We start from the raw sequence: 12,523 nt of genomic DNA, 5'->3' as shown, positions 1-12,523 counted from the left end.
TTGTTTGTTTTTCACGATTTCCCATTAAAAATGCAATGCTTATTTTTCACCATTTCAAATGCAATATTTCTTTTTCACGATTTCCCATTTCAAATGGAATGTTTCTTTTTCACGATTTCCCATTTCAAATGAAATACAAGATATACAGAAGACTGGATGTTGTGAAGATATTTATTATTTGAGATGTTAAATTTTTAAGGAAGGAAAAAAACTCATCTCTGCCTCTACCGGGAGTCGAACCCGGGTCCCTCGATTGCCGGACGAGTGCTCTGACCACTAAGCTACAGAGGAGATAGAGATTTTCCTTCGCTAGAGCGTATATATGCCGAACGGAACCGTGCAATGGACGGTGAAACCGATCAGCTAATAGCTCATGGACGACGAGCCACCAGAGGGCTAGAGATGAGTTTTTTCCTTCCTTAAAAATTTAACATCTCAAATAATAAATATCTTCACAACATCCAGTCTTCTGTATATCTTGTATTGACAAGTGGAGAGCGACATTCATGTCATAAAAATGAAATGTTTATTTTTCACGATTTCCCATTTCAAACACAAATGTTTTGTCCTCATGATTTCTCATTTCAAACGCAGTAGTTTTTGTTCACAATCGCTCATTTCAAACGAAACGTTTCTTTTTCGCAATTTCTTATTTCAAACGCAGATGTTTCTCTTTCACCCATTTTAAATGCAGTTTTCTTTCTTTTTTGACTATTTCTCATTGTTTCTGTTTCACGATTTCTAATTTCAAACGCAATTGTTTCTGTCTCACTCTAAAATTCACTTAAACGTAGTCGTACTTTTTTTCCGAGAGTTGAACTTATAAATGCAACTGCTTTTTAAAATATGTATCTTTTCTGCTTCGTGAACAGTAATGTCTGAATTTTCTATTCTTGGATGCAGTTGGCCATTGGTTTAGTTAGGGGGCATTCAAGTATTACGTCAGCATCGGGGGGGGGGGGAAGGGGGTTTCGGATTTGCTGACTTTTGATGACAGGGGGAGGGGGGTTTTGAAGGTTGCTTACGTCATCAATCGCCCTTTTTGAAGATATGAAATATTCTAAGCTGCTGACGAAATTTTGCTGAAAAGGGGGGGGGGAAGGGGGTCAAAAATGGCTAAAAATCTGCTTACGTAATACTTGAATGGAACCTCATACGAAAATGTTTCTACTTCAATTCTTGGAAGTCCTTCAACAGATTTCAGGGATTCGTGAGTTTGGATGAGAAAAGAAGTAACTCATCATTTTTACTTCTCCAAAGTTTTTTTTTTCTTTTTAAAAAATCTTTTGACAATTTGTAAAAGGTATGTGGTCTTCATTTTTAATGGCACGTGGGGTCTATGACCTCATCTTATTGGCAACCCTTGGTGGAACACTAAAGGTTACAAACCCCTTGTTCTACAAGAACAGGAACGACAGCAATGTTCTTATAAAACGCAGTTTCTTGCGTGCTATGCAATTGCTAAATTAAATTTGTTTTTCTGTCTTCAAAGATAAGTAATCTTAAATGATTAACATAAAATAAAATTTTATACTTTCTATCTTCAACACAAGTCAATGTCTACTATGGTAAGAAATGCATCAAATCTGTCTGTCTCATTGATCCATAAAATGAATATGTTGTTATTTATGGACTGTGTGTGTGTGCGTGCACATATTTTTATAGTCTAGAATTTTTTTTTCTTTTTCCTCATCATAGAACTATGATTTTTCTTTCTTATGTCTGTACCAAAAAAAAAGTGCATTGACAAGTTGCGTAACGGACCATAACGAGAACGTTTTTTTTGGCTTACGCTTAGGAAAATAAACGATCAATATAATATCGACGGGTGGTCATAAGATCTTGGAAGAATGAAAATGAATAAAATTCCATTCGCATCATTCTTCTTTTATCTTACATTCCGATCGATTCTTTCCTCGATCGAAAAGAAGTCGCGACTTTTCCAATGAATCGAATCAAATCAAGCTATATGAATTTATCAATAGATATATACACGTGCATATATGTATTAGGAGCGAAGATTCTACTTTAATAAACAAGTTAATCATCTATCTTTCTTTTCTGTTTCCAAACCGGAAAATCGACCGACATTCTTGCAGCAGCAATGAAAAAGAAAACAAAAAAAAGCAATCCAAAACTATTCCAGCAATTTACCACAAATATGAAGACTTTTGTGCAAAATTGTGTTGTTTTTAAACAGCGATGCAGAAATTTTTCAAATGGCAGAACTTTTTTTTTGGTCCTATCGTTTGCGGGGCCCTTCCGTTTTATTAGATTCCTATATTGTTCTAATTGGATTAAAGACAGCTTTGTGTGGCAATAAATTGGATTACCAGATTTTCAACACACGCAATACGAACGACTATGACTGATCATATTCAATTGGAATGAAAGCGAGATATTTATCTGTGGCCGATTAGCATCTAATAACGAGTAAAATCAGTGTAATTACCAACCTTTCACACCAACAGTGTTCACACTCGAAATGCGTTGAAGGCTCGGGTACCCACTTGAAATGCTTTGAGAACGCATGTACCTTCTGGAATGCGTAGGAGATATGAGTATTCATAAGAATGGGTGAGAAGTTCGCTAACCCCCAAGAGTATGAGCCCTAGGCTCTTGTACGTCTTCACATACTGCGCCTCTAGAAATTCGTATCCATTTGAAACACGCGAGAAGTGTGTAACTCCATGAAACGCTTCGGACGTAAGTGTACTCCATGAAACGCTTCGGACGTAAGTGTACTCCATGAAACGCTTTGGACATACGTGTACTCCATGAAATGTGCGAAAGGCTTGCGTATCTCTAGAATTATGTAAGAGGTGTGCGTACCTCTAAAAACATTTGAAGTGCCGCGTAATCACTGAAATTCGTAGGACGCTTGTGTATTCCTAGAAGAGGAATAGAAAGCTCGCATTTCTAGTCTATTTGTGTATCCTGTTATTAAAACAACTGAGACGTTACTCAATCCGTACGTATCTGAGCTGGAAATGTTAACATTAAATCCTGAAAAGGCTTTCATTAATTTTGGAAATGTTTTCATTAATTCGTGAGATGTTTTAGTTAATTCTGGAGTTATGTGGTTCTTTCATTAATTCTGGAGTTTGTATTTCTTTCATTAATTTCAAGTTCTCATCAATTCTGAACTTTTATTAATTTTCGTCAAAATATTTTTGAGCATTTCTGCGCACTCTGGATACCTGTGCATTTTTGGATACCGATTTCCACGCCTCCTTCCCAAATAATAAATAAATTTATGGCTCAAGAGGGTCCCAGCCCAGGCCACTGAAGTCGTCAAAACGCTCTTGAGGTCAACGGCGCAACTAATGGATTATAACAGGATTTTAAATGGATGGACCCGAGTTTGGGTCGCGACCCAGAGGTTGAGAACGCCTGTCATAAGCTATACGGAAAGTCATCGTTTGCTTGGTTTTTTTTCCAGTCGGCGTATTTTCAGTTATTAGTAATTTTTAATTTACAAAACTAAAGCTTCTTTTTTTCCAGTATCGAAAATTTTCAAGGTTTAAATTGTTTTCCACGTTATTTTTTAATAGTTATATTACTAGGGATACGTAATTTTCGTATTAGGCGATAAATGAAAAATTTGCCATTTTTGATGAATAAATGCGAAAATTTGATTTTTTACCACTTTTCCGCAAAATCTTGATAATTTACACTTTTTGAAGCAAAAATAGGTAGTAATTTTGCTGAGCACTTCAATTCTAGAACAGTACAGCACTTTAATGCTTGGCTCTGTAATTGGCATGTTTAAAAAAATGTGTCGTTAGTGTAGTTCGTTTTTGCGAATGAACGCAAAATTTTTGATTTGGGAAATGTTTCTGGGAATGAATGCAACATTTTTGCTTTGGGTTTTTTTTCCTTTTTTTGCCAAAGAATGCAAAATATTTGAATCGAAAATATCTTTTGCAAATGAATGCAAAACTTTTGATTTTGAGATATCTTTTGCAAATGAATGCAAAACTTTTGATTTTGAAATATCTTTTGCAAATGAATGCAAAACTTTTGACTTGGAAATATCTTTTGCAAATGAATGCAAAACTTTTGATTTGAAAATATCTTTTGCAAATGAATGCAAAACTTTTGATTTTGAGATATCTTTTGCAAATGAATGCAAAACTTTTGATTTGGGAAATGTTTATGGGAATGAATGCAAAATTTTTGCTTTGGGTTTTTTTTTTTCCTTTTTTTGCTGAAGAATGCAAAATTTTTGCTTTGGGTTTTTTTTTTTCCTTTTTTTGCTGAAGAATGCAAAATGTTTGAATCGAAAATATTTTTTGCAAATGAATGCAAAACTTTTGATTTGGAAATATCTTTTGCAAATGAATGCAAAACTTTTGATTTAGAAATATCTTTTGCCGAAGAATGCAAAATGTTTGAATCGAAAATATCTTTTGCAAATGAATGCAAAATCTTAGTTTATTTCATTTTAATTGTTTTTTGCGGATGGACGCAAAATTTTCGATCAAAAACAATCTTTTGCGAATGAATGCAAAATTCTAAACTTGAAAAAAATGCGAAATTTCCGATTTAAAGAATATTTTTTGCGCAATATGGATTTCTTTTATTTGCGAAATTAACGTATCTCTAGATCAGCGGTTCTCAACCTTCTTTGACTCGCGGAGGCCTTTTTAAGTAAAAGAATTCTTTAGCGGAGCTCCGGAGGCCAATTTTTTAGTTATTTATCTCAAAGTTACTGAGTTACTTTTACTATTTAAAAATATTTGTAATTATTATTTTTTTTAAATTTTATTGTTTTTTTTTATTTTCATCAAACGGCCCTGGAGAGTGCACAAGGAGCCACAACGGCTCCGCGGATCACCGGTTGAGAACCGCTGCTCTAGATATTGCCAATCGTTTTGCATTACTGTTAAGAAACTACTCAAGGGAAACACACACAACACACACATTGGAATTTCCAAACTTCACTCATATTCTTAAGGACCCCACCAGGCCTGAAATAGAACAATTTTTTTTCTTGTAAGGTTGTCCCGCAGAGAAACCCGCATATTGAGATGGAGAGGCGCCATGGTTAAATGAATGCCCTCCGCCAACCGGGAGCAATTTCTTTCTCCTCATGTAGTATTTTGTTGGGCAATTTCAAACGGGCCGATGAATCTCCACTGGAGACCTTAATGGTCCATCGAACATTTTATTGTTCAATTTCTCTGTCTGTCTGACTCACTCATGCGTCCTTCTTTTTTTTTTTCTCTCATGTGGCCATAATTGCAGTTTTGTGTAAACACTGACCGCCCGCTGCTTGCGATGGCATTTTGGTGTGTTGAATTTTTTCGCACGTGTTGGTGATTCCCACGACATTGGTGGTGTCTACTGAGGGATGGGTTCGGGGTGATCGGAAATTCCTAGTACAACTAGAGCTAATAATTGGGAATTCTCGGAATGTTTTTTTTGCGAGTTCAATGTGTTTATTGGTGTAAACATTTATCAACAATTCACGACGCGTTAGGAATTTTTTTTTCTTGGGGTAAACACTGGCCAGCGTTTTCATAGTCTGTTTTCTCACCAAAATAATTTAATACGTTAAGGTATAATAAAATGCAAAAAAGAGTTTTGCTGATTGTAGGATGCATATTTTTCTACAAAATAAATTTTGACAAAGTTTCTGCGTCCAAAACAAAAATAACGATTTATTATGTGTTTTAATGTGCTAAACACCAATTAAACCAAAAAAAAAAAAATTGGATTGGCTACATTTTCTCTTGAAATTGCATGTTTTACCCTTTAATTGATAATCACTAAAATATCCAGAGGAGAAAGATTTTGAGAGGTTATGTATTAAGCAAATGCTGTAGGTACCCTGAATGCTATTACATGAAAAAAATTGTGAATATTTAAAAAAAGATATGTGATGTTGCACTTCAGGGCACCTTATTTATGATTTACATAGATTTAAATCGTTTAAAAATGACATTTATTGTTTGCCAAATTACTTTTTGTCATTATTGAAGAATTCACAGCAATATGTCTCCTCCGCATATGATATTTTCCTCCAAAATTAAGGGCCAAAAATTGTTATTGCTTTTCTTGTCAAAGAGACATTGGAAACCGTTGAGCCGTTCTTCTGGTTATTATAGAAACATCATGTACAAACAGCTCACCAAAGCGTATTAATAATACGCTTTGCAGGTTTAATACGCTTTGCAGCTCACAAGTAGAAATCGAATGTTTTTGGAGTTGCTTAGAAGCAGCAATGCTGAAACGAGCTAAAAAATACAAAATTTCTCTATTTCCAAAACAAAAGAAACTCATATTGCCGGACATCAACACGGTCAAATAAAGAGATAATGCACATATAATAATACAATACAGTACGATGAAACACAACATAAGTGTATAGAAAATGAAATAGATGTGCTGGAAAAACCAAATGTCCCCAATATACGGAGGCACAAACAAAAATACATAGAGACGTAAATGTATGACAGCACTATAGTTCCTTTAATCTGCGATTGGAGTGCACTTCGTTTTAGATTATGCTCGTACTGGATATTAGTAGCATCTCTTACATTAGTCCAACAACTGGTCAGTCTGGATTGAGATCGACTATTTTCCTTTATGGTCCTTACCACTTATTCACTATACAATAACGCTCGTGAAGCTCTTTTCAACACTTAAAAGGGCGGTATCTCTAAAATGAGAGCCAATAAAACTTTTTCATGGTGATTGATGTTCATGTTCAGCGCGTCAAAATCATTAGAATATTTCCATGTCGGACGCAATTTCATAGTTGTCCAGGTTGATTGCATGACCACAGTAGAGTGCTCACTCCAAGCTGGAAGGGGAGATGTGGCCCAGTGCCTGGGCTGCCACAGTGGCACGAAGGGCTCACCCGAGCCACCAAGCCTTGAAGAGTAGACGTTGTTCAGGACCTGGCCTGACTACGGTAGAGTGATCACTAGAGTCACCAAGCCAAGAGGACGAATGTGGCCTAGCACTTGGGCTGGCCACTGCGACACGAACGGCTCACCCGAGCCACCAAGCCGACAGGAAAGATTGGCTCAGCACCTGGGCTGCCCACTGTGACACGAAGGCGAGAAAAGTAGACGTGGTCCAGGACCTGGCCTGGCCACAGTAGAGGGCTAACTAGACCCACGAAGCCGAGAGGAGGGATGTGGCGTAGCAGCTAAGACGGTCACTACAACACGAATGGTTCATCCGAGCCATCCAAGCTGAGAAGATTAGACATTGGTCTAATCTTCAACGATATATAACGAAGGGCTCAATAGAGCTACAAAGCCATAGACATAAATTTTGAAAATTGGAAATTTTTTCTAATAGTAGCATTTGCAACTTTTTAAATTTGTAACTCCTTTTTTTTTTAACGTGCTTTATATTGGTCTATTATATATGCATAATAAACCATCAGACACCGCCCAGCCTCTCATCAAGGGCAATGACTAAAATTGACAATTGTCGATAGAGCCTGGGCGGTGCACGGTATGAAATTTCCCGGTAGATCAATCACCTATCTTTTGACTGAAAATAATGTTTCTGAGAAGTATGATTTTTCTCTGGATGTTGTGCCGAAACGAATCTTTTGAAAAAAAAGTGTCTCCTCCGGGAATCAAACCCGGGTCCCCCTGCTTACCGGGAAAGTGAATTTTCGAACCAATACTTCAGACATACACACTTTCCGTTCCCCTATAAATCACTTTTCTTTCCAAAGATTCGTTTCGGCATAATATCCAGTTTCTTAATACGTTTCGGACAGAAAAAAAGTAAAATCTCTAACGTTTCTCTCTTTCCGCAGTTGTCAGATGTTCCTGCTTCTTCCCGGTCGAATACCAGGGCACTTTCTATCTACAGACCCAGATGGGTGGAATATATGGAAACCATCTGTCCGGGGCCGCCACGTTCTCAGAAATCACTTTCGAACCAGACGCCATTCCACCCTGGGGAAAGTGTCATCAGAGGCGAGGTAACAACGTCATTCTGAAAGACAGGTACGTAACCTTCTTGCATACCTTTGATTGAATTCTCTAGTGTTCAATTTTCGTCCTAGTTTCGGAATATTTGCTTGGTGAGATAACTAAGGTTCGGATTTTTATGACATGCCATAATTCTTTTTTTTTATGAGAAGTCATATTCAAGGCATTTTCGAGGTAGGGCCGTCGAAGTATTACGTCAGCAGGGTTTTAGCCATTTTTGACCCCCCCGTCAGAAAATTTTAGTCAGCACTTTCCCCTACCTCCTAACGCATATTGGGATCAGATACGTACACGCGCGGAGGGGGGGGGGACGTGGCGAGCCCCACTATGTGCTCCCCCCCCCCCCTCCCATGATAATTTTTTTTATGCACAAAATATTTTTCTAAAAATTAAAACTTCGAAAGAAAATACCTTTATAATTACCTTTTTATACCTTTATAATCAATTCCTGTCAACTTCACCGCTATTTGAAGGCTAAGAACACAAAGTTTCTCTTTGAGAAATTCATTGCTACCCACCCTCTAAGCCATATATGCTAAACTTATGGTCCACGTGCCAAATGTGGCCCTCGGAGTTATCTGATGTGGTCCGCCACCTCAAACCTAATTTTGTGAAAAATGAACTAAGTGATACATTTACAGATCGCTTAAGGGAACCCTTAGAGCACAAGTCCAAAGTATCTAAGTGACCCGGGATACATTTTCAGATCACTCAAGTTGTCCCGTGACACGTTCACAGATCAGTTACCCGTAACACATTTGCAGAAGAATTAAGTGGTCCGTGCCACATTTAGAGATCCCTTGGGCGCATAGGCGTACGCATAATTTTCTCGAAGGAGTTTCAGATTTTTTTTCCTTCTGAGGGGGTTTATGTTTTTTCTGCAAAATAACACTATAATCAAGGGGAGGGGTTAGAACCCCCCCCCCCTGCGTACGCCAATGCTTGGGTGACACGTGGCACAGTTTTAGAGCACTTAAGTGGTCCGCAGTGCAGTTCTACATCACTCAAGTTAACCGCGAGACATTCCCAGATTATTTAAGTGATCAACGACATAGTTACAGATCATTTCAGTGACGCGCGACACAGTTCCAGAGCCCTTTAAGCGGCCCGCTACATATTTATTCAACATTTGAGCAGCTCGGACACATTTCCAGATCGCTTGAAGGATCAGTGGGACATTTAGAGATCACTAAAGTGTTTCTATAAAGGGCTTATCAGTACAAGAATATCAGTTCAAGTGCCCGCAAACTAGTGCCCAAAATGTAAGAAATGCAAATTACAACCACACTACATTGGCGATATTGGCTTCCTTTACTGCTCTTGAGAGTTCCTGGTGTGTTCTAATTTTTTGTAGCAAAATACATCCTGTACATTACTTCATATCAAGGGTGTTCAACCTTTATGAGAGTGCGGGACACACACACGCACACACACACACACTTCATTAGTTTGGAAACTTGTCACGGCAGGGCCGTCTTAAGAGCATCATGGGCCCCCGGTCCAAGTGATTTTCCCGACGACCTGCCTGGAAAATTCACGAAAAATTCAACCACTTCTAGTTTTTTGAGGCCTCTCTTCTCTTGAGGTCCCCCGGGCAGCGCCCGGGTGGGCCCATGCGTTAAGACGGCACTGGTCGCTGGCTACTTAAGCGATCTGGAAATGTGCCTCGGACCACTTAAATCATGTGGAAATGTGTCGTGGACCACCAATGTAGTAGTCTGGAACTGTGACGAGTGTAACTTGAGTGATGTGGAACTGCATCGCGGGACGCTTATGTGGTCTGGAACTGTGCCGCACGTCATTTAAGTGATATGGAAATGTGTCGTGGGTCACTTGAGTGTTGTCGAAATGTAAACGGGCAGCTTAATTTGCACTGGAACTGCGTTGCGGGTCACGCAATGATTTGTAAATGTGTCGCGGGCCACTTGAGTGATGTGGAACTGTGACCTTCAAGTACCTGGGTCACTCAAATGATCTGTAAATATGCCATAGCTCTCTTAAATGATATGGAAATGCTCAGTTCATTTTTACAAAATTCGTTTTGAAGTCACGGACTACATCAGATAGCTCCGAGGCTGCACATCCCATAGGCCATGGGATGAGCGTATACGCATTAGATCAGTGTTTCCCAAAGTGGGCAATATCTCCCACGATGGGCGATGGAATGATCCAGGGGGGCTACAGGAGCTACAGATTTAACATAGAATCCTATGGGTTCATTTGAGTTCGGGGCGATGAGGGAAAAAAATTTCTGAAGAAGGGGACGATGGAATGATAAGTTTGGGAAACTGCATTAGATCATGTTGATGTGAAATTTATCATCGCGCTTTCTCAACCACACGAGCGGTACGACGAAAAATTGACATAGTACCGATGATATAGCACCGTGACATAGTACATAATTGACATAGTACCGTGGTGATGATTTTCTTCTACTTTTCGATGAATAGAGATTGCCTTGCTCTGATCAATCAGAGATAGGTGGCTTTTTTCTTCTTTTTTTTAAATTATGGATTTCTTCTTCCTTAAAAATTTGAACGAGCAAGACTTAGTTTCATACCATACTTTGATAAAATTTTCTAATTACACTCTGTAGTTTTTGTCCATTATATTTGTCTCTGTGTCTATATGATGCCAGTTGTAACATTGAAAAAGTGAAAATACCAAATTCAAACTAATATTATTTGCTTTCTTGATATTCTTATACTTATAGCTCTGGTGGTGAAGATTGCATGAGGTGTTTCAGACTGACGTTGAAAACGCCGAACATCATCCAAATCCACACTGAAGGTGAACACGCTCTCTCTCTCTCTCTCTCTCTCTATTAACCCTTTCTGTGGTTTTATAAATTGCTCTGACCTGCATTTACAAATGGCACAGTGGAAGTCACTAAACCCCTCTCTATATCGCCACATCTTTTTTCTAGAAGACTATTTCCGATTTTGGACTCCAGTGCGGGATACCCCCCCCCCCCCCATAGTGGTGGTAGGCTGAAGTTGGCATTCTGTGGTTCCCGTCTTCGAGGCGCGAGCCGTTACAAAATCTTGCCGCAGAGACCGATATAAATTTTTGTATAGGTGAACTGTAAATTTATATTTTAGGAACTATATTGACTTTTCTATTCAATTTAATCTTAAGATTACCTGTTTAATTGGACATTTTTCCTCATGTTTTCGATAATCCGAGGCTTGATTCAGATATGTAATTTGCAAAATGTCTGTTTTCTCAGAAATTCTGGCTAAATTTTGGTCATCCATTATTTTATTCCGGGGTTTACTGATCATTTCTAAAATGAAACATGTAGCCAACATTGAAAAATTTACAGTATAAACTTTTTTCCTTGTGGCTCTGAGCAAGACGTTCTAGCAATATTTTCGTTTTCAGTTCCAAATGCTGGCGTTTGACTTTCAGTGGGCAGCTGGAGTTTCACCGGTTCTTGGATGATTTCACTAGAACCTGCCAAGAGCGCATGCAAATGACACTACTCAGGAAATACGGGAGTTTGGGGGTGTGTAGGCGAGAGTGGAAATCTGTACACCATCAGTTTCCAACTAGTCTTCCGCGGAACCCTGGGATTCTGTGACAGCTTTTTGGGGTTCCACATGATCAAACGCCACGGAACCCTTAAAAATTCCGGAACCCGGAGAGCTTCCAAAATTGAAAGTTTTCCTGTTACTAATACTTACAAAGCTGTGCTGCATTTTGAATTTTAACGAGATAGTGTCTTAAACAAAAATCCATCAGATTGAAAGAACAGCACGGAAAGAAGCGTTGGCCGTTAGTTTGTACTGTTTTTCACCAACTTTCCTCCGATTTGTGAATTCATGTGTCTGCGAATATTACACATATAAACGTGGAATTTTTTTTTGGGCTCAATAGAGACAAGGTGACAACTTTCTAATTAGGTTTTTAAGGACATCGTACCTGCACAAAAAGTTAATTTTTTTATGAATATACAACCCCTTGCAATATGAATGACTTCTCTGATGTCTTCACGTTATATTTGGACATTTTTTCTAATCCTGTCCAATCCTTAGTTCTGTCCAACACTTTCAAATGCTACGGACTTGTCATAAAAAAATACGCCGTTGAGAGAGAGAGAAAAACTCGAAAATTTCATCTCTTTCATCCTCTAACTTTATGGTTCCCCAAACTCTTTGAAGGTCGACCCCCTTTCGACAAAAACATTTATTTGTGACCCCCTACACAGGCTGATCATATGGACTGGTTTTCCGGGACATTCCGATTTTTTGCCAGTGAATGTGTTCCCGAAAGCCTTTTTCTAAACTCTTATTTCGGTTTTAATTAGGCGATATTCACTTATATCGATATTCTTTTTATATAATATTATATCGATATTCTTTTTATATAATATTATATCGATATTCTTTTTATATAATATTATATCGATATTCTTTTAATATAATATTATATCGATATTCTTTTTATATAATATTATATCGATATTCTTTTTTTATATTATATCAATATTTACTTTATTTTATTTTTTTGATTTACTTACTGTTCCATATGCAAGATGTAAAAGTAGCGAGGTG

At 38.0% G+C, this 12,523-nt stretch overlaps 1 protein-coding gene across 1 annotated transcript in view; it reads left to right on the top strand.

Moving 5' to 3' along the window:
- The window catches only part of LOC149066791 (uncharacterized), a 77,795-nt gene that overhangs the window by 37,885 nt on the left and 27,387 nt on the right, over nt 1-12,523 (top strand). The window contains exons 2-3 of the mRNA XM_089253196.1: nt 7,790-7,982; nt 10,681-10,757. Coding sequence (XP_089109322.1) covers nt 7,790-7,982; nt 10,681-10,757 — 270 coding nt within the window. The remainder of the gene's footprint in view (nt 1-7,789; nt 7,983-10,680; nt 10,758-12,523) is intronic.

The sequence above is a fragment of the Pholcus phalangioides genome, unplaced genomic scaffold (assembly GCF_987345545.1).
Source record: "Pholcus phalangioides strain wild (caught in Gottingen) unplaced genomic scaffold, Ppha-v1.0 ptg000032l_1, whole genome shotgun sequence".
In the NCBI taxonomy this organism is placed as follows: Eukaryota; Metazoa; Arthropoda; class Arachnida; order Araneae; family Pholcidae; genus Pholcus; species Pholcus phalangioides.
This window is presented reverse-complemented; position numbering and strand designations above follow the sequence as displayed.